The sequence below is a fragment of the Carcharhinus amblyrhynchos genome, chromosome 3, assembly GCF_965287045.1.
Source record: "Carcharhinus amblyrhynchos chromosome 3, sCarAmb.v2.hapA, whole genome shotgun sequence".
NCBI classification, from domain to species: domain Eukaryota; kingdom Metazoa; phylum Chordata; class Chondrichthyes; order Carcharhiniformes; family Carcharhinidae; genus Carcharhinus; species Carcharhinus amblyrhynchos.
The window spans coordinates 130,042,597-130,070,207 of NC_137326.1; the positions used below are offsets into that span (position 1 = coordinate 130,042,597).

The 27,611-nt window shown below is 44.5% G+C and overlaps 2 protein-coding genes across 2 annotated transcripts in view; one reads left to right on the plus strand and one right to left on the minus strand.

Moving 5' to 3' along the window:
• Positions 1-27,611, plus strand: part of LOC145341129 (mediator of RNA polymerase II transcription subunit 12-like protein) — a 564,757-nt gene that overhangs the window by 383,554 nt on the left and 153,592 nt on the right.
• LOC145341552 (P2Y purinoceptor 12-like) lies at positions 1,255-12,343 on the minus strand. Its single transcript, XM_080186529.1, has 3 exons — positions 12,239-12,343; positions 6,852-6,932; positions 1,255-4,147 (listed from the first exon to the last, which is right to left on the minus strand). The coding sequence occupies exon 3, from the start codon at positions 4,143-4,145 to the stop codon at positions 3,126-3,128; it is 1,020 nt and encodes a 339-aa protein (XP_080042655.1). The 5' UTR covers positions 4,146-4,147; positions 6,852-6,932; positions 12,239-12,343; the 3' UTR covers positions 1,255-3,125.

A 27,611-nucleotide genomic window follows, 5' to 3' on the forward strand; every position in this document is an offset into this window, starting at 1 on the left:
CTTTAATGATGGATTCTAGCATTTTCCCAACTACCGACATTAAGCTAACTGGCCTGTAATTACCCGCCTTTTGTCTGCTACCTTTTTTAAACAGCTTTTTAAAACTATTTTTAAACAGTCAGATGCCAGGGGACATATGTTTAAGGAGTGTGGGGAAAAGTTGAGAGGAGCTGTGTGAGGCAAGAGGGTTCTGAATGTCTGGAACCTGCTGCCTGGGGAGGTGATGGGAGCAGGTATGATAGCAGCATTTAAGATGCATCTAGACGAATACATAGGGAATAGGATGGGGATGGAAGGATACGGACTCCATAAGCATGTATGGTTTTAGTTTAGGCAGACACCATGATTGGTGCAGGATTGGAGGGCCGAAGGGCCTGTTCCTCTGCTGTACTGTTCTTTGTTCTGATTGGTGCATCTGAGAGATCAGGAAATGGCTTACCCTGTATTGACCGAGTGTGCAGAGTGAGAATTGAGAGAAGGCTGAGTAAAGGGTGGGATATTTTTGTAATCTCAGATGTAAATGCCTTGTATCTCATCGTAAACAAGCAAAATGAAAATGTGTTGTGCACTTAATTTTCAAAACTGACTTCGTTGTTGAATGTGCATTTAATAGAAGATAGTAAGATTGCCAACTCATCATTCTTCCAGTTTTGCTGCTCAGCTGATGGTAGCCTTCAAATAAACTTTCAGCTTAATCAACTCTTTGAAAAAGGAAATTCACGTGAAGTGTAGCTAATTGGCTCTGGTGACATAGTGATCAAATTTAATTTAGACATGCGTAGCCATGGACATGAGAACTGGAGTCAGAACACAACTTAGATCATTTTTAATTTGCCTTTTTTCCCCCTCCCTCCCTCCCTCCCTCCTCAAATTAAAATGCCTCTCCCTGCCCCAGTCCAGATTCCCTTTGAGGACATATTGACAGGAAAGTTGTACCATCAAATATCAGTGCTTGATGCAAAAGGAAGCTTGCTTCAGGGCATATTAGCTTCCTCTTTCTACTAACTTGTTGAATGGTTTGGAACATACTTAGGGTAATTTTGGTTTAAGTTCAAAGTTTCTGTAATCACAGAATGATTCTTCATTTTGTCTCTGTTACTTTAGGTACAAGTATGCATTGTCTTACCTCATTCAAGCCTTGGCCAACTCCCCTTCATGCTTAGGCCAATGTAAAGCAGCAATACATATATTGACGTCAAATTTCAGGTGTCCAGGCGTAAAGTTCATCTCCATGTAAAGTTCACCATTCATTTTTTTAAAAGTTTATTTATTAGTCACAAGTAATGCTCACATTAACACTGCAATGAAATTACTGTGAAATTCCCCTAGTTGCCACACTCCGGCACCTGTTCGGATAATGCACGATACACTGAGGGAGAATTTAGCATGACCAATGCACCTAACCAGCACATCTTTCAGACTCCGAGAGGAAACCGGAGCACCCGGACAAAACCCACGCAGACATGGGGAGAATGTACAGAGTCCACTCAGACAGTGATTCAGTCGAACCCGGGTTCCTGGCGCTGTGAGGCAGCAGTGCTAACCACTTTGCCACCATCCACTGCAAGCAAGGAGCTGCACTCTTTTGGTAATTTGGAGCTTGTCTATTTAGAACATAGAACACCACAGCACAAACAGGCCCTTCGGCCCACGAGTTGCACCGATCACATCAATACCTACCAATCCATAGACCTATCTGTAGCCCCCAATCCCATTAAATCCCATATACTCATCCAGAAGTCTTTTAAAAGACCCCAGCGAGTTCGCCTCCACCACCACTGACGACAGTCGCTGTTAACCCACTTTCCAACCCAATGCAATTCTGATAAAATGGACAGATTCCTAATTGATAGGGGAGCTCCATATAAGATTCAATCACACACTTCCGATGATTTGCTGATTGTCACCATAATTTCATACCCAACTCCTTGGGCAGGAATCCATAGATTTGGGTGGAATGCTAGTTAAACATTCCATCCTTTCTTACTTTAGTAAAGTCAGTTACCCAACAGAAGGGTTATGTTAACATTGTCCCCATCTCTTAGCTGCATGCTGAGGGAATTGAACCTGATGCTCCCTTTTCACTTGGGGATGTCTTTATGCATTAGAGAAATTGATGTGAAATTGCATTGAAAAGTCAATTTCATAATGACTAATGCCATTCATAGTGGCTGCATAAGTTTTGGTGAGCTTAATATATATTTCCTTACTTTATAATCAGGCCCTTTTTCTTTAAATTCAAAGCCCCAACCAAGATGGCTTTGACTGGCACCTTAGCATCATTTTCTCCTGTTCTCTCATGCTACCTTTAGGTCTTAGTTCAACCAATAGACCCACATTTAGACTGCTACCTGTGACACCTCTTCTTGCTTTCTGTTTCCAAGGTTGAAAACCGTATCTCCTAATTTACTGATGACGCAAAGATAAGCAGTGGAGAGACTGAATTTCATAGGACCTCTGATTTTTTTTCCCCCTGCTGTGCTAAGGACATTGTGGGACTACATGCAAGACAGTGGCTCTGCTGAAATGTTATTTAAAGTACAGATTGATGATGTAGATAGAAGCTTGCTTGTCTTGAAATTAAATTTGAACATCTTTATTTGAACATCAAGGGGACCAAAATTCTATAACCCTATTGCTCTGATTGCTGATACAGGGTGAAGCAAAATGATTCTTGGTCTCAGTGTTTTATTTGATCCTGAGCTGAGTTTCAAAGCCAGACCCTGTCTATCACTAAGACTGCCTGTTTTCACCTCCTTGATATGACCTTCATTATCATGACTCATACTTTTCTTGCCTCGAGAGTCTGATCTGTGTAATTAATTACTTCCCTATGAAGAAACCATGTGATATATTGCTGAATTAATGGTGCTACACCTGTACAGTTTGCTGTTGCATCAGTAATTAATGCACTTTTCTGCGTGGAGCAAGAACATTTATCTATTGTGTTTAATATCATGAGAAGTCCCAACCCCGTAGAGTTCCACATAATGTGGCGTCCACGTCGGGTGTGAATTTTACAGCTAATTTTATAACATTGTAAGTTTGACACAATGTTATCCACACCGGGTGATGTTAAGAGAGTGAATGTTTGCTGTTGGGTGGGCGTATTGTCAATTTGTAACCTAGACTGGGGTATCTATGCTCGCTGAGTTCACATTATTCTGCTTTTTCGGCAGTTGCCGTGTGCAGTTGTTCAGCTTTGCAAAGAGCATGTTCTTAAATGCTTGACATAGAAAGAAATAAATTAATGGATCCAGGCACGCATTGAACCCCGACAAGGCCAGTGTACTCTCCTTTATGTAGTAAAGGGCAACCTGAGTGGAGCACTGGTAGGCACCCCGTGTCTGACTCAGTGTGTATGGGATCTTGGCAAAGTGAAAAGGGACAAAGCAAATGAAGAAGACTGCCAGCACCAGGAAGACATTGAAATTGACCACCTTGGCTTGCCGGGAGCTGCCTCCGGTTTTCTGGTAGGATTTATAAAGCTCCCTGGTGATCAGAGAATAGCACACCACGATTAAGATCAAGTTACTCCAGAATATGATCTGGCAGACAAAGTTGACCATTTCGTGCCACTTTAAGCCCAGCTCGGTCTTGAAGGAGGAGCACTTGCGTGTGTTTTCGGGCATACCGCTCCACTTGTACAAGATCATGTTGGGCAGGGCCAGGATACACATACACAGCCATGTGGCTGCTGAGAGAACCTTTGCGGTTCTGGGCGTACATGTGCTAGGGTGGCCAAATGGCCTTGTTGCCTTTTGGTAGCGGTCAGCGCTTATCAGTCCCAGAAATATAATGCTGATGTACATCGTCAAGTAGAATACAACCGAACTGACTTGGCACACAAAGATCTGGAGTCCATGTGTCCTGAATCTTGACCCGATGATTATTTTGAACGGAAATGTCAGTGTCATCAGCAGGTCAGCCATGACTGTGTTCTTAAGGTACACAATGAAGTTTGACTTGCTGGGTATTTGAAAGAACACCCAAATGGCTAGGCTACTCATCAGAAGACCAGCAATGAAGAGGATGGTATATAGCAATGAGAAAACCATCTGGCTACTTTCACGGTCCGGCGCACACTTCTCTCCCGTTGTGCCATTCGGGTAGTTGGAAAAGCTTTCTGTCTCATTCAGACCCATTCCTAAATCAGCAAGGTTTAAACAAAAAAACCACAGTGAGAGTGATTGAGCCTGTGTTATTTCATGTCCAACATATCCTGTCTGAATAATGACAAGGTTTTGCTCACTGAGAGAATATTTTTCAATTTCATTGGCTTCTGCCTGATGATCAAACTTCCAGTCAGAAGAATTGTGGGTGGAGGAGTGAAAGAAAAGGGCTGGACTGTTAACAAAGAACAAAGTACAGCACAGCAACAGGCAGAGGGATCCGGGTGTACAGGTACATAAGAGAGGGTGGAGAAACTTGGTTTGTTCTGACAGGAATGACGGAGGTTGAGGGATGACCCGATAGAAGTCTACAGGATTATGAGGGGCTTGGACAGAGTGGATAGTCAGAAGCTTTTTCTCAGGGTGGAAGACTCAATTACTAGAGGGCGTAAGTTGAAGGTGCAAGGAGCAAAGTCTAAAGGAGATGTCTGAGGCAAGTTTTTTTACAAAGAGTGGTGGGTGCCTGGAACTCGCTGCCAGGGCAGGTAGCGGAAGCAGATGCAATGGTGACTTTTAAGGGTTGTCTTGACAGATAGGATAGGACTAGAGGGATATGGTCTCCAGAAGAGTAGAGGGTTTTTGTTTAGATGGGCAGCATGGTCGGTGCAGGCTTGGAGAGCCAAAGGACCTGTTCCTGTGTTGTAATTTTCTTTCTTCCTTATTCTTAGGCCTTTCGGCCCTCCAAGCCTGTGCCAATCATAACATCCTAACCAAACTAAAAAAACCTTCTGCCCTTACTCAGTCCGTATCCCTCAATTCCCTCCCTATCCACGTATCATCCAGCTGTTTCTTAAATGTTGCTCATGTGCCTGCTTCTACCACCTCCTCTGGTTTCAGCGTGTTCCAGGCACCCACCACACCCTGTGTAAAGAAACCCCCCCCCGCACATCTCACCTTGAATCTGTGTCTCCAGATTGACACTTCCATCCTGGGAAAAACCTCCATTTTGTCAGTGCCTGTTGTAATTTTGTAGATCTCTATCAGGTACCCCCCCACTCAACCTCCATCCTTCCAATGAAAACAATCCCGGCTAATTCAACTTCTCCCTCATAGCCAACATCCACGAGAGCAGGCAACATCTTGGTCAACCTTCTTTGCACTCTCTCCAAAGCTTCTACGTCCTTAGTGCCACAAGTAGGCTTACGTTAACAGTGCAATTAAGTTACTGTGAAAATCCCATAGTCACCACACTCTGGTGCCTGTTCGGGTACACTGAGGGAGAATTTAGCACAGCCCGTGCACCTAACCTGCACATTTTTCGGCCTGCAGAAGGAAACCAGAGCACCCGGAGGAAATCCACCCAGGCATGAGATGATAATGCAGATTCCGCACAGTGACCCAAGCCGGTAATCGAACCCAGGTCTCTGGCACAGAGAGGCAGCAGTGTACCCACTGATTGCACCTGATGAGGTTCAATTCCAGCCTTGAGTAACTGTACGTGTGGGGGTTTCAATTTCTCCCCGTGATTGTGTGGGTTTCCTCTGGGTGTTCCGGTTTCCTCCCACAGTCCAAAGACGTGCAGGTTAGGTTGATTGGCCATGCTAAATTACCCCTTCATGTCAGGGGGATTAGCAGGGTAAATGTAAGGGGTCGCTGTAAGAACATAAGAAATAGGAGCAGGAGTAGGCCATCTAGCCCTTTGAGCCCGCCCTGCCATTCAATAAGATCATGGCTGATCTGAAGTGGATCAGTTCCACTTTCCTGCTTTCTCCCCATAATCCTTAATTCCCTTGTCTATCAGAAACCTATCTACCCGTGACTTAAATATATTCAGCGAGGTAGGCTCCACCACTTCAACGGGCAGAGAATTCCAGAGATTCACCACCCTTTGAGTGAAGAAGTTCCTCCTCAACTCCGATCTAAACTGCTACCACCCCCCCCCCCACTTATCTTGAGGCTGTGCCCTCTAGTTCTGCTATCCTTTCTGAGCGGGAAGAATCTCTCTACCTCTACCCTATCTATCCCCTTCATTATCTTATATGTCTCTATAAGATCCCCCCTCAGCCTTCTAAACTCCAACGAGTACAGTCTATTCAGTCTCTCTTCATAGGCCAACCCCCTCATCTCTGGTATCAGCCTAGTGAACCTTCCCTGCACTCCCTCCAAGGCCAATATATCCTTCCGCAAGTGCGGCGACCAAAACTGCACGCAGTACTCCAGCTGCGGCCTCACCAGTACCCTTGACAGTTGCAGCAAGTTGTTAGGATAGGGCCTGGGTGGGATTGTGGTCAGTGCAGACTCGATGGGCCAAATGGCCTCTTTCTCCACTGTAGAGATTCTGGTGTTCCAATTACCAAACTGATTGAAGCAGCTTAATTCTTTTAGCGTTTCTGAAATGATTCAAGAGTTCAGTGCACTCTCAGATTTAGGCAGCTCCGAACTGCTGCATTGCTTTGATAGTTTGTTATGTACAATCTTAAGATTGTGCATCTTCTTAACTTTGCTGCTTGTGTCTCATTCATATTATGACTCCTGTAGCTCCGAATCCTGCGGACAAGCCTGTCCACTGCCGATCCATCTCTGTCATTCAACATGAACCTTAAAGGGGCACTCATTCTACTTGCGTCCACACCTGCCATTATTCTGTCACATTTCTAAACAATTCATTTATTTTTCTGAATCAGAATCCACTTGAAGGTTTATGCACAGTTCAATATACACAAACACGCCACTCGTTACCTGTCTAATCTGCTGTGGAATTTTCCACAGTCACACACTGCTATGATCTCCGAAACATTCCATCAGATTTCAAAAGGTTTTCTGTACGTTTCATGTAACAAGGAAATAAAAAGTTAGTCTACTGTCAGTAAGAACATAAAGATTTATAATTAATGTAGGAAATAACAATTCTGACAAGAGATCAGGACTGGCAATACACAACTTCCACTCCGCTGCATTGGAGGAAATTTAACAATTGAACTTTTGACATTCCTCACAATATTAAAAATTCAGCAGAGAGAATCCCAGTGCAAATTGGATTCGTAGAAGATTTACAGCACAGAAAGAGGCTCTTTGGCTTATTGGGTTCGTGCCAGTTCACTGTAACAGCATCCAGCTGTTAGACTCCCTGCCTATTCTCCGCAATTTTCCCCTTTTTATGTTCTCACTCAATTCCCATTTGAAAAACACAAGTGAATCCACCTTCACCACACCTACAGACTCATAGAATCCCTACAGTGCAGAGGGAGGCCATTTGGCTCATCGAGTCTGTACTGACCACAATCCCACCCCATCCCCCCAGATTCACTACTCTCTCATTTCTCTTCATCCCTGTGCTCTATCCCCATAACCCCATGCGTTTACCCCAGCTAGTCCCCCTGACACCAAGGGGGCAATTTGGCATGGCCACTCCACCTAACCTGCACATCTTTGGAGTGTGAGAGAAAACTGGAGCACCTGGAGGAAACCTACGCAGACATGAGGAGAACATGCAAACTCCACACAGACCCCAGGAGTGTGTTCTAGATCACGCACATGCACTTTTGTAAAAAAAGAAATCCTCACATTTCCTGTGGTTCCTCTTCCAATCTCTTTAATTTGTGTCTTTTGGTTTGGCAGTCTTCTGCCAATGGGAATAGTTTCTCTCTTTCTACTCTATCTAGAGCCCTCATGATCTTGAATACATCCATCAACTTGGCAATTAAATAGCAATGTCACAAGCTGCAGGGTGGGGGGTGGTCAAAGCTCTAGACAACCTCGATAGATATTTCAGTCTTGACAAGGTTGATGCCGAGAGATAGTGTCAGGGTCCTCCATTTAAAATAGAGGTGAAAAGGAATGAGAGAGTAGCGAACCAGTGGAATTCTTTCCCAGGAGGGTTGTAGAGGCTGGGTTCTTAAGTATATTGTATGTCACGGCTGAGGTAGATAGATTTTTAACTAGTAAGGGAATGAAGTGTTATAGAGCCATAGAGGCTTACAGCACGGAAACAGGCCCTTCGGCCCAACTTGTCCATGCATCCTTTTTTTAACCACTAAGCTAGTCCCAATTGCCCACATTTGGCCTGTATCCTCTATACCCATCTTACCCATGTAACTGTCTAAATGTTTTTAAAAGACAAAATTGTATCTGCCTCTACTATTGCCTCTGGCAGTTTGTTCCAGACACTCACCACCCTCTGTGTGAAAAAAATTGCCTCGCTGGACCCTTTCGTATCTCTCCCCTCCCATCTTAAACCTGTGCCCTCTAGTTTTTGACTCTCCTAACTTTGGGAAAAAAATGTTGACTATTTACCTTATGCTCAATCCCATCTAACTTAGACATTTTGGGACACTAAAGAGTAAGTTAGAATGACCAATCCACCTAAGCTACACGTCTTTGGATAGCCATATGTCAGTGCTTGATTGGACAATTCCCAATGTTTGTACTTGATAAACCACTGAAACATTTAAGAAAAAGAAACACAGAACAACTTTCCCTTAAAGTTTCATAAAAACTGGACACCTGAGTCAGCATTTATTGCAAAATAACAGGCTTAAGTTTCCTTCTTCACAAACTGTGGCAGGGAAAGTAAGCGACTGTGCACTATGCCCTCCAGCCAAAACCTACATCAGCAGAGCATCTCATAATTTTATGGTAAGAAGTCTCACAACACCAGCTTAAAGTCCAACAGGTTTATTTGGAATCAGGAGCTTTTGGAGCACTGCTCCTTCATCGGGTGATAGGACAGCCCAGGATCTATCCCTCGGATCAGATTCCGAATAGGTTGATTATCCTACCATCTTCGGAAATAATTGGTGCACAATGAGCCTGTGCGGTTATATGTGTGTTTGCCAGCTTTTCATCATCCTGCCATGCTGTTTCTCACACTATTACCAAAAGGGTTTCACATTGCGGTTTGTTGAGCCTTGCTGTGCACCAGTGGGCTGTCAATTTTCCTCCACTACAGTAGTGACTATAGAACTGACGTTTTTCGCTGCACAGTGAATTGGGACATCCTGTGATTGTGAAACATGTTGGATAAATTTAAATCTATCTTTGTACCACACTGAACCACGCTTGCGGCCCAGGGCTAGATAGGTGTTTGCATCTTATTGTGATGCCACCTCACCGGGAAGGAGGGAACATCCACTGCTGTTGTCAGGGTGCCACCACCAACAGCACCTGCTGAAATGAGACAGGTTGCTGCTCTGCCGATGTAGGTGTGATGTGGAGATGCCGACGTTGGACAGGAGTGAGCATGGTAAGAAGTCTTATAACACCAGGTTAGAGCCCTACAGGCTCATTTGAAATCACAAGCATTTGGAGAACTGCTCCTTCATCAGGTGAGTGGAGAGGTAGGTTTTACAAACTTGGCATATACAGACAAGGATACAATTGCAGGATGATGGTTGGAATTGTCCTGCAATTGTGTCTTTGTGTTGTGAGAATTCTTACTGTGATGTAGGTGTTGGCAGGAGGCCACAGTACACACTTGCCTACTTTCCCTCCCACAATTAGTGAAGAAGGAAACTTAAGTCCGTGATTTTTAAAAAATGCAATGAAATGTTTACTTAGGTGTCCAGTTTTTACAAAACTTTAAGGGAAAACTGTTCTGTGTTTCTTTTTCTTAAATGTTTCGGTGGTTTATAAAGTGCAAACGCCGGGAGTTGTCCTATCAAGTGCAGATATACAGCTATCCAAAGATGTTCGGGTTAAGTGGACTGCCTATTCCAGATTGCCCTTTAGTGTCCCAAGATGTGTAGGTTAGATGGGATTGGCCATGTTACATAGGTGGTGTTACAGAGATAGGGCGGTAGAGAGGGCCCAGATAAGATACTCTGTCAGAGAGTTGGGGCAGACTCGATAGGCCAAATGTCATCTTCTGCATGATATGGATTCTATAACATAAACCTGTTTTCTTTTTGAGTTCTTCAGAAAGTTAAAGGGAAGTGGATACACATAGAGAGCTTTTATGTTCAGCAACGATGGTGTGTACTGCTTACTGTTGTGAAAGCAAACTGTGAGTGAGAGTGAAATGGGAACATGTAGTAACTCTGAAAACTGAGTGCAAGATAGAAGCCTGCAGTGGTATTGTTTTGCAAGAATGCTTTTCTCTGAACCACAATATTATGTAGGATAATATTGGATTGATCAGACAAAATAAGAGCAGCAGAGGGCAGGACTATCCTCAATGTTTCGTGGCAGTGGAGGTGGGTCACCATTGGCTGGCGGTGGTATCTTCTGATTTAGCAACTCCCTGCTGCCGGGAAGCCCATGGTGGGGGATTGCCTCAATGCAACTGAAAATCCTGCCAGCGAGAACGGTGGAAAGATTCCAGCCCAACCATATATGGCCAAAAGAGAATTTTTGGAACTTACATAAGAATCAGGAACAGGAGTCGCCATCTGGCCTCTCGAGCCTGCTCCACCATTCGTTGAGATCATGGCTGATCTTTTTGTGGATTCAGCCCCACTTACCCGCCCGCTCACCATAACCCTTAATTCCTTTACTGTTCAAAGATTTATCTATCATTGCCTCAAAAACATTCAATGAGGTAGCCTCAACTGCTTCACTGGGCAGGGAATTCCACAGGTTCACAACCCTTTGTGTGAAGCAGTATCTTCCTCAACTCAGTCTGAAATCTGCTCCCCCTTATTTTGAGGCCATGCCCACAAGTTCTGGTTTCACCTGCCAGAGGAAACAACTTCCCTGCTTCTACCTAATCTATTCCCTTCATAATCTTATATGTTTCTATAAGATCTCCCCTCATTCTTCTGAATTCCAATGAGTATTGTCCCATCTACTCAGTCTCTCCTCAAAAGCAATTTGAGACAAAACAGTGAACTGGGTATTACTTATTGACATCATAAGCAAGATGGAGAACAATGCCCTGGAAGACTGCACAATTGAGTTTTGAACTTTTTAAAATTGGCAATTGGAAATTTGAATTCGGGTGCAGAATGGAGTCCCACCTGTTCTCTTTGAGCCTTTACGTGCTCATGGTCAGAATTCTCCGGCCGTTTACACCCCACTGCCATTGCCAATGAGAATGGAGAATTTGGTGCTCAGTCAAATCTCCATTCACTGCAGCAGGGCCGGAGAATCCCAGCCGTGGGTGAGGTCGGAGAATCCCAGCTGCAGGCAAAGTCAGAGAATCCCAGCTGCGGGCGAGGTTGAGAATCCAGCCCTCTGTATCTCTTGGCCCTCAGCTAATGAAGTAGTCCAGATGTATTCTATTCCCTTCATAGGGTTAGCTGACATGGACAAGATGGGCCGAATGGCCTTCTTCTGTGCTGTAAGTTTTCAATAGTTCTATGATTAGTTAAGCCAACTCAGTATAGTAACTAGTTATTTTAAGAAAGGGCAGTACAGTGGTGAGCATTGCTGCCTCACAGCATCAGAGGCCTTGGTTTAATTCTGGCCTCGGGTCATATCTGTATGGAGTTCGCATGTTCTCCCTGTATCCTCCGGTGCTCCAGTTTCCTCCCACATTCAAAAGATTTGTGGGGAAGGGGGATTATGGGGATAGGGCCAGGATCGGATGCTCTGTTAGAGATTTGGGGCCGATTTGATGGCCAGATTGGCCACCCTTTTAAAAAGTTACAAACCTATTGCCAAACCTCAGAATATTCAAGCCTTTGTGGAAATGGTAAAATATAACCTCTGTTTAAAAAGCAGAAAGGGAAAAGTATGCACCCGTGTGTCAAAACAAAACAAAATAATGGTAATTATTGATTGATACCATACCAATTGCTAATTTTAACATCCCGTACCATTGTCTGTGCTGTTTAATCCAGTAAGGCATGCTATCCACTTACACACAGATAAAAGCAAATTACAGTGAATGCTGGAAAATCTCAGCAGGTCTGACAGCATCTGTGGGGAGAGAATAGAGCCGACGTTTTGAGTCTGGACAACTCTGACTCTGATGAAGGGTCATCCAGACTTGAACCATTGACTCTGTTCTCTCTCTCTCTCTCTCTCTCTCTCATTCTACAGGTGCTTTCAGAGAGCTGCGTGATTTCCCAGCATTTTCTGTTTTTGTTGCTGTTAATTTACACGTTTGACTAATCCTTCCAGTTAAGTGAACGTGCACCTACTAGTTCTATCTCGCGTTTCCGAAGGTAAAGGTTTGAATCTGTTACCTGCTTTGCCCTAGTCTGGTGCTTCTGTCTGTTGAGGGTGTCCGGGTTTCGAGCAGCCTGACCTTTGTGCGCCAAAACAAAGCAGGAGTCTGTTTAACTGCAAGTGTCTGAGAAGGACCTCCCCATCCATCTGGGAGGTGGTTTTTATCTTGATCCTTTGGAGGCAATGACCTATTGCCTTGCAAGTTTCAATTCTGCTTTCCTGCTTTGGTTGCATAACTCAGAGGAGAAGGTTTTGAAATTTGCTTTTAAATTCTCAAGTTCTGTATTTCTCTCTATTTCTCACTTCTCTCTTTTGAAGGCATTGTTGTATGTTAGAGTGCTGCTGTCCGCCTTTTAGTACTATCATCACTGTATGAATATAAACAAAGTGATTGCTGAAACAGTCTTTAACCTGTGCTGATTAGAATATCAGGTTAATCCAATTTTTTTTTAATTTGTTCGTGGGATGTGGGCTTCACTGGACCAGCATTTAGTGTCCATCCCTGAGGGCAGTTAAGAGTCAACCACATTGATGTGGCTCTGGACTCACATGTAGGCCAGACAAGGTAAGGTCAGCAGATTTCCTTCCCTCAAGGGCATTAGTGAGCCAGATGGGTTTTTATGACAATCGTTTTGTGCTCATCATTAAACTTTTAAGTCCAGATTTTCATTTTTCAATTTTCACCATCTGCCATGGTGGGATTTGAACCCGGGTCCCCAGAGCATTAGCCTGGGTCTCTGAATTACTAGTCCAGAGACAATGCCACTATGCCACTGCTTCTCCTATTTGCAGTGTTTATAAACCATTGAGATTTGTGACTTTCTGTTAAATGAACGCACTGCCACTCTATTCTAAGTTAGCTGGTCTCACCTCTTAGTGTAGACGTCCTTCAGCTAAAGAAGACATTATCAGCCAAGTTGCCCAGGGGAAGGTCTAGACTTCAGATGGAGACAGCGCCAGACATAGCTACAGTGCGCCACGGCATCTTACTGACATTCACAAGCTTCAGTTGCGTTGAAGAATAACCAACAGGGAACATACTGGTTAGTAGCACCAGAGCCTGTTGGGATATAGTGACTTGGTGAATATGATACCATCCTTGAGGTCATTAGCTCAAACCCGGCACAGAATTGTGAAATATTAAAAAATCTGGCAACTGAAAAATAAACAACTTGTGTGTGCTTTGGGGAGAGGAATTGCCAACGTGCAAGTGAATGAACCCCTGCCTTTGTAGCTGTGACGGCAGTGACTTCATTTTAAGACACTCCACTGTCTCTGAACTTTCCGAAAGGCGAGCGTCCGACTGGATTTTGGGAAATCAAAGCCGTGGCATTTTTGATACCCACCATGCGCTGCTGTTTGATCAGAATGATTGTGGAGCTCACCAGTAGAGTTCACAAAGAGCACTCCATGGGTGGGCTTCTCCGGCTATTCATGCCATTGAGATTCTCCTGTCCCGCCACAGAGAACGAAGATTTGGCTGAGAACCAAATTCTCTGTCCTCGCTTGCAGCAGTGAGGTGTGAACAGCTGGAGAATTCCGTCCCAGGCCTCCACCTTTATCAGATGCTGTGCTAAAAGTTTAAAGTTTTAAAGTTTATTTGTTAGGCACAAGTAGGCTTATATTAACACTGTGAAAATCCCCTAGTCATCACACTCTGGCTCCTGTTAGGGTACGCTGAGGGAGAATTTAGCATGGCCAATGTACCTAACCAGCGTGTCTTTCAGAGTGAGGGAGGAAAATGTAGCACCCAAGGAAACCCAAGCAGACACTGTGAGACTGTGCAGACTCCGCACAGACAGTGACCCAAGCCAGGAATCAAACCCTGGAATCTGGTGCTGTGAGGCAGCAGTGCTAACCACTGTGCCACCCCAAAGTAACCCATGCTGCAGAGTAACTCAGCTGTGACCTTGCAGAGCTATTCACACTTGTTGGAGATCGATGAGGATGCAATGGCTGGAATTATGGATTTAAAAAGGATAGTAATGAGGAAACAAAGCTGAGTGGGTTTATTGTGCTCTCCAAGGTGATTCTAATTTTGCCAAAGGAGAGCGTGAGCCAATAACATTTGACGTGATCCAGGCAGATCCGATGAAGAATGGTTGAACCATTTTCAGATGCATTCAGGTCCATGACCTTGGACTTGAAGGAATTAAAATAGGGCCCAAAAATAATGGGAGAATCATTTAGGCTGGAAGAGGATAAAGGCTGCAGTGATGGCACGGTGTCAAAGATCGATGTAAGTGTGGTTAGGCTGGCTGACAGATGCATTGTTATACTTGTACAATATGGATTGGTGGAAAAACGACATAATTAAAACAAAATGGAGGATGGACACTCTGTGTTTGAAACAGAGTAGAGAGGTTAGGTGGTCCTTTCCCCTTCTGTCGATATACAAGGAACTACACATGGCGCTGGAAGATAGCAAACATGTTTGACCTTTTGACACTAGCAACCTATTGGGACATTTCAATGAGGAGGCATTGGAATGCAACAAATCTTTCCTGTGGATTGGTGCCAACCATGAGCCAAACAGTTACAGACATTCATGCAGAATTTTTCACTTTGGGGTGAAATTCCAAAAAATGGGTTTGGGAAGAATCCTATTCAATCATGAGGATGTGTAAATGGCTGAAGCCCGAATACCGTTATGTATCAGGGACAAAGGCATCAGAGACCATTTATTATAGAATTTATAGAATTGGAGAATCCCCACAGCGCAGGAGGAGGTTCTTTGGCCCATTGAGCCTGCACCGACAACAATCCCACCCAGACCCTCACCCTGTAACCCCATGTATTCACCTTGATAATCCGTCTGACACTCGGGGTCAATTTATCATGGCCAATTCACCAAACCCTCACAGCTTTGGACTGAGTGAGGAAATCAGAGCACCCGGAGGAAACCCATGCAGGCCATGACAGAAAGCAGGCTGCTGATAACATTCTGAAGTGAAAAGCTGAAAGAAGGAAGAGGAGCTCTGGACCGTCAAAGGAATTAGACTCTGCTAAAAATGCATCAGGAGACAGAGGATCTGAGCTGGCCTTTATCCACCTATTTGGGAAGCCAAACCAGGCAGGTTTTTGTCAACACCATGACTGGAGTGAAGCCGGAGAAACCTTTGACTGCACGCAACGAGCCATTGTAAATCAGACTTCATAAAGCTCCAACTGCTATTCATTCAATGAACCACAAAGGGAATCATGGGCCTGCAATGTTGTAATCACTTCCGTGTACATGTGTGTGTGTGTGTGTGTGCTTGCATGTGTGTGTATCTGTGGGAGTGTACGTGTGCACATATGTATGTCTGTGTCCATGCGTGTGTGTCAGTGTGTGCACGTGTGTGTGTAAAAATGTGTGTGTGTGGTGTGTGTTCATGCGTGTGTGCACATTTGTGTTGAGTGTGTCCATGGGAGCACGTGTGTATGTGCACACATGTATTTATGTGTGTGTTTGTCAGAGACTGACTGGATGCTGCTGCGCACAAATTTCAGGTATTGAGTTAATAAACATGTCTCCTTTTTAAAAAAACTTAAAATAACTCTGCCATTTGTCTGTTCTGGGGAATTACACACTCAGCACTTCTTTTAAAGCCCATCTGTCTTCGATCAGTCTAGAGGTAGAAAAAAGAGGAACCTTCCAACCGACTGTCTGTGTCCTGGCTGAGACAGTCTTGTGACACATGGGGTAGGTAGCTGGGACTAATAAAATGTGGTTCTGTCAGTCATGATATCAGTACTGTCCACCTGCTGTTCTTCAAGAGGTGCCATTGTACCTTTCTCACCCCCTTGAACTGGCAGATGAGGCGGTATTGGAGCTGGCTGCATTGTCACAAACAGGAGACTGTTAATGTCAGTGATTCTGTGTGAGAATTGGAATCTTGCAGGGATCAGTGTTCAGACTGTTGCTGCTTATCATCTTTCACAATAATCTGAATGAATTGTGCAAGTGTCTGGAAGTTTAAGATGCTATGAAGATATATGTGGGAGTAAGGACTCGGATGAGGAAAAACAGATTGCAGGCAGATGTAGCTGCAAGAACTGAAAATGTATTTCAATTTAGATAAACGTAGAGTGCCCAAGAGGTTTTTTTCCTCTTAAATTGGCTTATTTTTGATTCTCCCCTTCCTTCACCTCCAAGATATTGCATGGGTGGCACATGGTAGGATATTGGGATCATAGGGAATGAGGTGACAATGTGCATCTTAAATGCCTTCAAGCAGCATGACATCACTTTAAGGGAAGTGTGCCATGTGATCCAGCCTTAGTTTCACTTTGGCCTAGAGCAGAACACAGCACACACAGCTCTGCTTTCTATCCATCTTTTTGTTCACATTTACCTAGATTTGATGGGCAGTATTTTCCAGATGTTCCCAATAGTGGGATCATCTGGTCTAGCTAATGGTGGGTGCCCAGGTGGGGGGGGATGAACAACAGTTGAGAAAAAGCCCTAGAGAGTGGAAGAATCAGAAGATCCCGCCATCGGCTAATGGCGGGACACTGCCACCGTTGTAACACAGGCCACCGGGTGGGCGGAAGATCCCACAATCCCTTGTGAGTAATTGGTGGGTTAACATCATTACAACTCACAGGATCGAGTGCACAACAACGGGTTCCTTCTGAATGACAAAGTGCTCAGTCTGGCAGTTAGATTCCGTACAGGGACAGCATGGTGGTGAAAAGCTTTAAATGATATTACATCGAAGATCTGTGGCATTTTGGTCAGACGTCAACCAAGCCACAGCATCAGAGAGTGTTAAAATCAGTTGGACATACACGTGTGCACATGCATACACATGTGCACACACACGCACATGCATGCACACACATACGTGCACATAAATGCACACACAGACACATGCACACGTGTACACACATGCATGCATACATACATGCACATGCTAACATGCACGCACATACACACACATGCATGCACATGCACATACATACTTGCACACACACTAACACATTGCAAGCCTATAATTTCCTTTGTGGTTCACTGAATGAACAGCAGTTGGAAGTTTATCAAGACTGATTCACAGTGGCTCACTATGTGCCATCGCAGGTCACGGTGCAGTCAAAAACTTGCAGGATTGCATTATAGAAAAACTTTGAGGACACAGTGATGTGATAGTGTTCAAATAAAGAGCCGGTAATTAGCCAGTTCCCTCAAGGATAGTGGGGGCAAGTGCGTTCAGAGCACCAGCAACAGGTTAGCTCAGTCGCGAAAGGTGAGTAACCAGGGTGGAGGCCTGATCGGTAGAGAGCGAGGGAGAGGCAAACAAAACTAAGCAATCAAAATGGTGCGCAGGTTGCAATTATAATGGGCGGAGCTTCGGAAAAGCACACCAAAGCGGCTGCAATGACACTCAACCATTGGATGGTTGGGAGGTGGCGGGATCCTGGGGCCATATAGATGGTGGTAGTAGCCTACACACAGTACCCCATGCTAATACAGCCCAGCTAGTCTTTACCTGCCTTTCTTATTCAGATGTTTTGTATTTGATAAAAGTGTCTTCAACAATGAGGCACTCCTTCAGTACTGTGCTATGGCTTTTTGTCTCAGTGGCGGAGAGGTGGCAGGTTAATTTAGTGCTTATAGATGTAGAAGAACACTATTCTCTTCCAGCATGGGAATTAACTGATCACATTAGATGGCATCTCAAAATGTGAAATTAGACAGTATTGTGTCAATTCTGTTCTAACCACTGCATTTGGGGGTGGTGCAAAAAGAAATTAGTTTGGCTCTCTGCAGTGAGATTTAACCAGTGTTTGCACCTTGATATTTTTAAAAGGATCAATGTGTACTATTGAATCACGTTGATGGATTCGACCTTGGGACTTCTTTGGAAACATTGTAAACTGTGCAGCTGAAGCCTATATCAAAAGGGTGCACCACAAGCTCTGCCACATGGAATAGAGAGAGGGCAGCATGATGGCACAGTGGTTAGCACTGCTGCCTCATGGAGCCAAGGACCTGGGTTCAATTCCTGGCTCGGGTCACTGTCTGTGTGGAGTCTGCACGTTCTCTTCGTGTCTGCGTGTGTTTCCTCCGGGTGCTCCGGTCTCCTCCCACAGTCCAAAGGACGTGCTGGTTAGGTGCATTGGCTGTGCTAAATTCCCCCTCTGTGTACCTGAACAGGCGCCAGAGTGTGACGACGAGGGGATTTTCACAGTAACTTCATTGCAGTGTTAATGTAAGCCTACTTGTGACATTGATAAATAAACCTTAAACTTTACTTAACTAAGACAAAATAAAGCACATTTTAAAATCCACAAAAAAAGATGATCGCATGTATTCCTTCACAAAGCCTTGGGTCTTGCCATGGTTTGCGAATTAAAGTTGAAATTTCTTTATTCATGTCAGAAGTAGGCAGACGCATGGAGAACGTGTAAATTCCGCAGACAGTAACCCAAGCCAGGAATTGAGTAGATAAAACACAAATATTTCATCATTCTGATGCTAAACCACATCCAAAAATAATTGAGGTTTTTTTCAGTTGTGCTCCATATTAAACAGGCTTTGAAACATATTTACCCACAGGTTGTTTCCTGCCACAATAACCTATTATTGACACTGACACTGTTGGTCAGGCTTTGAGCTAGAAGGCTATTTTTCACATTGTCATAAATATCGACGTATCTTTCTCAAACCTAAACGTTTAAAAGGAACACCGAAAAATAACTTACCAAGAGTTTTTTCTTTGTTTACTTGGGACCAAGCGTGCAAATTTCACCGAGATGCATCATTGTGCTGTGTAACAAGATGAGTCCTCATCATTACAATGATAACATTCGACTCCGTTGATCTTGTGTCCACAGTAAAGCGGTGCCTTTTAGAGAGTTCTTCACCTTATAAGAAGATTCATGTTTTTGATCTCAAAGTAACTATTTCCTCCAGGAGCCTGTTCCATCCACCAACTCTCCTGGAAGGGATAAAAAATAAATCTTTTACTGTTAGCTTTGAGTTTTGTATTTGTCCCACTTGCAATACTCAAGTCAAACAGTTTGCTTACTTCAATCCTTTGTTCTATCACAAACCTTCCATTCAGGCCCCTTTTACAAGTGGATGGATGTTTAGTCCCCCTATTTGTATATTAACATCATGTCACTCATGAGCAGAGGCATACAATAATGATGTTGACACTGAACTCATTTCAACATGGTATTTGCTACCATTTTGAGTTTTTTCCCTCTAATTATTCTTGAGATGTGAATGTTATGGGCAAGGCCAATATTTATTGACTTGCCCTTGTGTACAGCAAAACCAAATCCTTCCTGTTCCTTTTTAACATGTATTTTCAGAAGGATTCCTGAATCATGTGGAAACATTTCCAGCTAGGGCCAATTACAAGTCAATAATCTCACTATACATCCAGATGATGGAGCCTGTTTGATGCATTGCAATCACCAAAATTGCACCCTTGAACCTGTTCACGTTGTACCAATCTTGCAAAGATTTTTTGTGAGATTTATAGTTTTGAATTTTGTTTCTTGACCTTATTAGCGGCGTGGTGGCACATAGTTAGCACTGCTGCTTCACAGCGCCAAGGATCCAGGATCAATTCCTGGCTTGGATTACTATATTGTGGAGCTTGCATGTCCTTCCTGTGTCTGCGTGGGTTTCCTCTGGGGTCCGAAAGACATGCTGGGTAGGTGCATTGGCCATGCTAATTTCTCCCTCAGTGTACCCGAACAGGCACTGGAATGTGGTGACTAGAGGATTTTCACAGTAACTTCATTGCAATGTTAATGTGAGCTACTTGTGACACTAATAAATAAACTCTATAAATAAATAAATAAACTTGGTTGGTACCAAGCAACTGCTTGATCTGCTTTTGCTCCTGATAAAATTGATGCAAGTTTGTGGTCACAATTTGGCCATTTGGTGTGAACACAATGTCCAACTTCAAAACATGGTCTCCTTGCGTGTATTTGCTTGTCAAAGCACATCTTGTTTTAACTTGATGCTTTGCAATTTCTTCAGCTTGTTTGATAGTGGTGATGTCTTAAGATTGGTCAGCGCCATGCGGATGTTATGACTAATCATAAGTTCAGCCTGCATCCTTCGGGTCAGTGTAATTTGATTTGATTTTGATTTAATTTGATTTATTATTGTCACATATATTAGCACACAGTAAAAAGTATTATTGCTTGAGAGCCATACTGACAAAGCTTACCAAACACAGAGAACGAAAGGAGAGAGTGAAGAGCGTAGTGTTACAGGTATAGCAAGGGTGGAGAGAAAGATCAACTTCGTGTGAAGTACGTCCATTCAAAAGCCTGTTGGCAGCGGGGAAGAAGCTGTTCTTGAGTCTGTTGGTATATGAACTCAGACCTTTGTATCTTTTTCCCAATGGCAGAATGTGGAATTCAGTATGTCCGGGGTGTGTGAAGTCCTTGATTATGCTGGCTGCTTTTCAGAAGCAGTGGGAAGTGTAAACAGAGTCAATGGATGGGAGGCTGGTTTGCTTGATGGATTGGGCTACATTCAGGACACTTTGTAGTTTCTCCTGGTCTTGGGCAGAGCAGGAGCCATACCAAGCTGTGATACCAAACCAGAAAGAATGCTTCATATGGTGAATCTGAAAGTTGGTGAGAGGCATAGCGGACATGCCAAATTTCCTTAGTCTTCTGAGAAAGTGGAGGCGTTGGTGGGCTTTCTGAACTATAGTTTCAGCATGGGGGGACCAGGACAGGTTGTTGGTGATCTGGACACCTAAAAGCCTGTGGGGTGGATTGATATGTGAAAAGAAGGTTATTAGTGGATTGTTGAAACTTTTCTCCCTCTGGCACACTTGCTCTCAGACTATCTTTGATTACCCTTGTTGAATCACTTGAATCCACTATATAATAGCAGATTGTCCCGCAATTTCTGGTAATTGTGAACTCTGTAACTTGTTAGGAACTCCATGAACTGCTGTCCATTGCTTGTCGTGACGTTTTTCTGCCAAATCCCATTTCGTAAACAACTTGCCTGGAATATCAACAATCAAAGTGGTCGCGATGGAATTTGTTGAGTTGATTTCCAGCCATTTGCTGCTTAGATTATGAACAACAAACATCAATCATTGATGGGCTAAGGGCTGTTTGCATTTATCCAAATGTATCTACTTTGAGTGGTTGCCATGGTTTTGTTGGCTGTGGCAGTGCGGCCCACAGTTTAGCATATTTTTCACAGAGTGCACAATCTACTCAGTTTCTAATGAACCCTCCCACATGACGATCGATCGCTGACCACCAGACTGCTCCACAGGATCATAGACATGGAAGATAGGAGCAAGAGGAGGCTATTTGGCCCTTCAAACCTGCTCCGCCATTCATTAAGATCATGGCTGATCTTCCAACTCAATAGCCTAATCCTGTTTTTTCCCCATAACCTTTGATCCCAGGAATTATAGACCGGTGAGCTTGACGTCAGTAGTAGGTAAATTATTGGAAGGAGTACTAAGAGGTAGGATCTACAAATACTTGGATAGACAGGGACTTATTAAGGAGAGTCAACATGGCTTTGTGCGTGGTAGGTCATGTTTGACCGATCTATTAGAGTTTTTCGAGGAGGTTACCAGGAAAGTGGATGAAGGAAAGGCAGTGGATGTTGTCTACATGGACTTCAGTAAGGCTTTTGACATGGTCCCACGTGGGAGGTTAGTTAGGAAGGTTCAGTCGCTAGGTATACATGGAGAGGTAGTAAATTGAATTAAACATTGGCTCAATGGAAGAAGCCAGCAAGTGGTAGTGGAGGATTCCTACTCTGAATGGAGGCCTGTGACTAGTGGTGTGCCACGGGGATCAGTGCAACATTGTTGTTTGCCATCTACATCAATGATCTGGATGATAATGTGGCAAATTTGCTGATGATACAAAGATTGGAGGTATAGTGCACAGTGAGGAAGGTTTTCAAAGCTTGCGGAAGGATTTGGACCAGCTAGAAAAATGGGCTGAGAAATGGCAGATGGAGTTTAATGCAGACAAGTGTGAGATATTGCACTTTGGAAGGACAAACCAAGTAGAACATGCATGGTAAATGGTAGGAACTGAAGTGTGTAGTAGAACAGAGGAATCTGGGAACACAGAAACATTATTCCCTAAAAGTGGTGTCACAGGTAGATAGGGTCGTAAAGAGTGCTTTTGGAACATTGGCCTTTATAACTCAAAGTATTGAGTATAAGAGTTGGGATGTTATGGTGAGGTTGTATAAGACATTGGTGAGACCAAATTTAGAGTATCGTGTGCAGTTTTGCTCACCTAATTACAGGAAGGATATTAATAAGGTTGAAAGAGTATGGAGAAGGTTTACGAGGATGTTGCCGGGACTTGAAAAACTGAGTTACAGAGAAAGGCTGAATTGGTTAGGACTTTATTCCCTGGAGCGTAGAAGAACGAGGGGAGATTTGACAGAGGTGTATAAAATTATGATGGGTATAGACATAGTGAATGCAAGCAGGCTTTTTCTACTGAGGCTAGAGGAGAAAAAAAAAACTAGAGGGCATGGGTTAAGGGTGAAGGGGGGAAAGTTTAAAGAGAATATTAAGGGGGGGCTTCTTCACACAGAGAGTGGTGGGAGTGTGGAATGAGTTGCCGGATAAAGTGGTAAATGTGGGCTCACTTTTAACGTTTAAGAAAAACTTGGACAGGTACATGGATGAGAGGGGTGTGGAGGGATATGGTCCAGGTGCAGGCCAGTGGGACTAGGCAGAGAAATGGTTCGCCACAGCCAAGAAGGGCCAAAAGGCCTGTTTCTGTGCTGTAGTGTTCTATAATCCCATTTGCTCCAAGTGCTATATCCAGCCGCCTCTAGAATACAGTCAATGTTTTGGCATCAACTGCTTCCTGTGGTAATGGATTCCACAGGCTCACCACTCTTTGGGTGAAGAAACGTCTCCTCACCTCCATCCTAAATGGTCTACTCTGAATCCTCAGACTGTGACCCCTGATTCTGGACTCACCCACCACCGGGAACATCCTCCCTGCATCTATGCCGTCTAGACCAGTTAGAATTTTATAAATCTCTACGAGAACACCACCTCCCCCCCCGCTCCCCCCGACCTCATTTGCCTGAACTCCAGTGAAAACAATCCAAACCTAATCAATCTCTCCTTATACATGAATCCTACCATCTCCAGAATCAGCCTAATAAACCCTTGCGGCACTCCCTCAAGAGCAAGAACATCCTTCCTCAGAAAATTATTTCATCTAAATGACAAGTAGATATCCTTCATGAGGAAGATGCGATACACATTGCTGTCTTGCTTTTGGGATAGCGACTCGCGTCCCACACACAATACAGTTGTCATCAAGCAATGCGAGTTCTTTGTGTGATTTATATTAAGTAATCAGTTCCTCTATTTTGCAATGGCAACACTGGCCTAGTGGCATTATCGCCAGACTATTAATCCTGTCCTGGGGACCCGGGTTCATATTCCGGCACGGCAGATGGTGGAATTTGAATTCAATAAAAAATATCTGGAAGTAAAAATCTTCTGATGGCCACGAAGCCATTGTCAATTGTCGGAAAAACCCATCTGGTTCACTAATGTCCTTTAGGGAAGGAAATCTGCCATCCTTACCTGGCCTGGCCTACATGTGACTCACGAGACATTGGAGTTATGGTTGACTCTTAATTCCAGGGAGGGACAATAACTGTTGGCCAGCGGCAACGTTCATGTTCCAGAATTTAAAAAAAAGGTCACTTGGTTTCGAGCTGCCAGCTTACATTCTGTAGTGCATTCTACTTTCAACACCTCTCAAGTCACAAGATTTGTGGTCACACGTGAAATCACCATGAGCAAATAGTCTTCATTGTTGCACATCGCTTTGCTATTGCTGTATGCAATTGTAGAGAAAGTGTATCTACTACTGTGTTGCACGAACCTGCGCGATACCCAACGGCAAAGTTGTACTGATGATCTGGCCATTTGTAGATGCGTAGAAGTTGATTACCAGAACCTGACCTTGCAAACAGTGTAGATAGCACTTGGTGATTTTTGCAGCATAACAAGAGTCTGGCGTTCCCCATTCTCCTGCACAGTCTTTGTGTTTAGTTTCTGACACCAGACAGATTGCATAAGCTATTGAACCTTCAGTGTACCAAAGAATCCAGATCTAATCGCATTTCCTGACACACATCTTGTAACATCTGTTTCCGCGTGTGGGCCCAAAGGCAACAGAGCTGACAGACCTGCTGGGTGGAATTCTCCTGAAAAATGACAGTCGTTTTGGGCGTGAAAGCCTGTGTGAATCAAGCCAGCACTGACGGTGTGATCTGTATCGTGAACCTCAGACACTTAGCCAAGTTCTCCCCCGTGTGAAATCTGCTGTGCTTGACTCACCCGACCCGGGGCTGAGCTGAGTAGTGCTATCAAGGGAAAGCTTCCTTCAGACGCTTCATCAGAACTCACTCCCTGGCAAGCCAGGACGATGGCTGTGAGGAGACCAGCTCCACGATGCTCGGAGGAGGTTCTAACCAAGCATCTGGATGCGGTGGAGGAAAGGCGGGCGATCATTTACCCTCATGTTGGCAAGAGACCTCCAAGCAACGTCACCAATGGGAAGTGGTGCCAGTTGCAATCAGGCCAGCAGCCTGACCAGGAGGACGGGGGTCCAAGGCTGCAAGAAAATGAATGACCTCTGCAAGAGTGAGTGACCACCTGTCACCCTCTGGCATCAGTCTCATCTGTCACCCCAAATGTCACCCTTAATCCACTCACTGCCACCTGGCAGCCTCCCAACACCCAACTTCCCAGCATCTTCCTCGAAGCCCCTTGGCAATCCTCATCATAACCCTTTTCAGCCACGATGCAGTGCCCACCTATGTTACTTGTTGTAAACCCCCAACCTGGCTCACAACGTCCTTTCAGTGTCCCTCCGGGAGAAGATAGCTCATCATAAAAGGGAGAGGGAGAAGACGGGCAGGGGGATGCCTGAGTTAAGATTCCCTACTCAACATGAAGGAAGGGCAATGGAGCTTGCTGGCGAGGACGAGGAGCGAGGCAGTGCTTACAGCGAGGTTGGCCTACGCTGGAGAAGTGAGGATCCACAGCATCTTCACCCAGATGACTTGTCCCAAGTGAGTGGTTTATTGCCCAGACACCTGCCCTTCCCACTCACTGAAACACGCCCATTGTCACACAGGGCCAACACCCGAGGAAGCCGGACAATCCAGAGGAACAACCCTCCCTCCCCTCCCCATCACAACCTCGACAGCACCTCAGAGGGATCTCCGAGGAAGACCCCAGAGAGGCATCACATCTCTCACTCGCTCCGTTCATCATCGCAGAGACACGCACGTAGATTGATGATCTTAGCAGATAGGCTTCAGTGTCAGTATCAGATGAGCATCACAAAGCTGCTAATGTGCATCAGGCATTGGTTTGGTGACAGAATAAAGAGTGTGGTTGTAGAGAGTTGTTTTTCAAACTGGGGGACTGTGACCAATGGAGTGCTTTAGGGCATTGGTACTGGATCCACTCTTATTTGTCGTTTGTATCAATGATTTGGATGAGAATTTATGAGGCATGGTTAGTAGGTTTGCAGATGACACCAAGGTTGGTGGCATAGTGGACAGCGAAGAAGGTCATCTAGGATTGCAATGGGACCTTGATCAGTTGGGCCAGTAGGCTGATGAATGGCGGATGCAGTTTAATTTAGGTAAATGAGAGGTGATGCATTTTGTTGATCGAATTGTGACTAACTTGGTGGTTGAATAAAAAAGGATGGCATGGACAAGTTGGGCCGTAAGTCCTGTTTCCATGCTTAAATCTCAATGAGTCTAAGACTCTAGAGACAGAATGTCCCAGGGATTGGGTAGTCAGTGGTCTGCTGGATTCCAGGACACAGTGTCTCCCAACAAGATGCTGAGCCTCTGGACATGTTCCTTCCCGAGCTGCAGGAGATGCAAAGGCAGAGTCGAGAAATCCAGGAAGGATTGTCAACGACATTCCTCCAGCTGCAAGGCTAATGGGAGGAGACCCAAAGCCGTCAGTCGCAAGAGATGGTGTCAGCTTTGCGTGACACCCAGGCCAACGCTACAAGTGGGGAGCCTGGGCAGAATGTCAGAGCCATGAGTGACAAAGTCCAAGATACGGAGCAGTGTCCGAGGACCATTTATCAAAAATCACCTTTTTTAACCTTACATTTGCAACTTCACAACAGCAGTCTATTCTCTGTGTGCAGCAAACCGCCTGGATGTAAAAAAAGAACTTCCTGTCAGATAAGCCTCAGAGTTCCGACATCATCCTGCTTAAAGAAAACCCATTAAAAAAACAGATTTAAGCAGATCTCAGGTGTGCAACCACAGAACCTCTTGAGAGTTTATGGAGTGTGAAATGCTGCCCAAACAAACAACCTCAATGGGATTGATGAATGCAGACACCAGCTGGATAATCATAGTGCTCATAAAAGTTAATGGAGTGTGCAATCTACTACAAACACACAACTGCAGCAGGATCAATGCAGCTGGACTGCTTCAGTGAAACCACAGAGCCTATTAAAACTTCACGGGGCATGAAATTCTTCTCCTAAGAGAGAAGCTGCAGAATAGCACCTTCCTGTGCGAAGATTTTAGGACAGACACAGATGTACTGTGCACTGTTAAGTGGTTTTAAAACTGAAAGAGAACAGGTCTAAGGGGGAGATCCTGACCTGGCCCCCTCATCTCCAGCCCAACATCCTCCCCCCATCCTTGAAGGGCACTCCTCCGCATCTAGTCAGCGGTTTCTTTCACATTATGCACCCTGTCAATAAAGGGAGAGCAGGACTCGCCTCTTTCCCCTCCCCCATCGGAATCCTTGGCGCCTGGGTCTCATTTTTAAAGACCAGCAGTAATTGGCATTGACGTGACATCATGCTGATAGGCGACAAGACTCAGTGAGGCTGGAACATCTGATTTCAATCTCATTAATGAGATTGAATTGCATTCAAATCAAGTTCTTGCCCTTGATTTGCATAAACTTGATCGCGGAAACGGGAAGGGCTTGGGAAATTAGCAACCTGAGTTTCCACTGACGCAAATCCCACTTTTGGCTTCTTATCAGGGTTCGTGGCCAAAACTGGATTGGCACCCACAGCTAACTGGGCCAGAAAATCACGCCCGTCATCTTAACCTTTGATGTGTAAAATGCTGTTTGATTTGCAATTTTCCATTGCCTTTGTGCATTTTTGTGCAGGAGCTGATTCTGTGCATTTAGGAATGGCATTATGACTGTTAGTACCAAGGAATTATGCCAATTCTTTCATTGTTATGCAGGATCAGAAGAGCAGGAATGGCCTTGACATTGGTGGGTGTAGGCTTTAAGCGTTAGGGTTCTTAATTCCAGATTTTTAAAATTGAATTCAAAGTCCACCATTTGGAATTTCACCATGGCGGCATTTGAACCTGGGTGCCCAGAACAT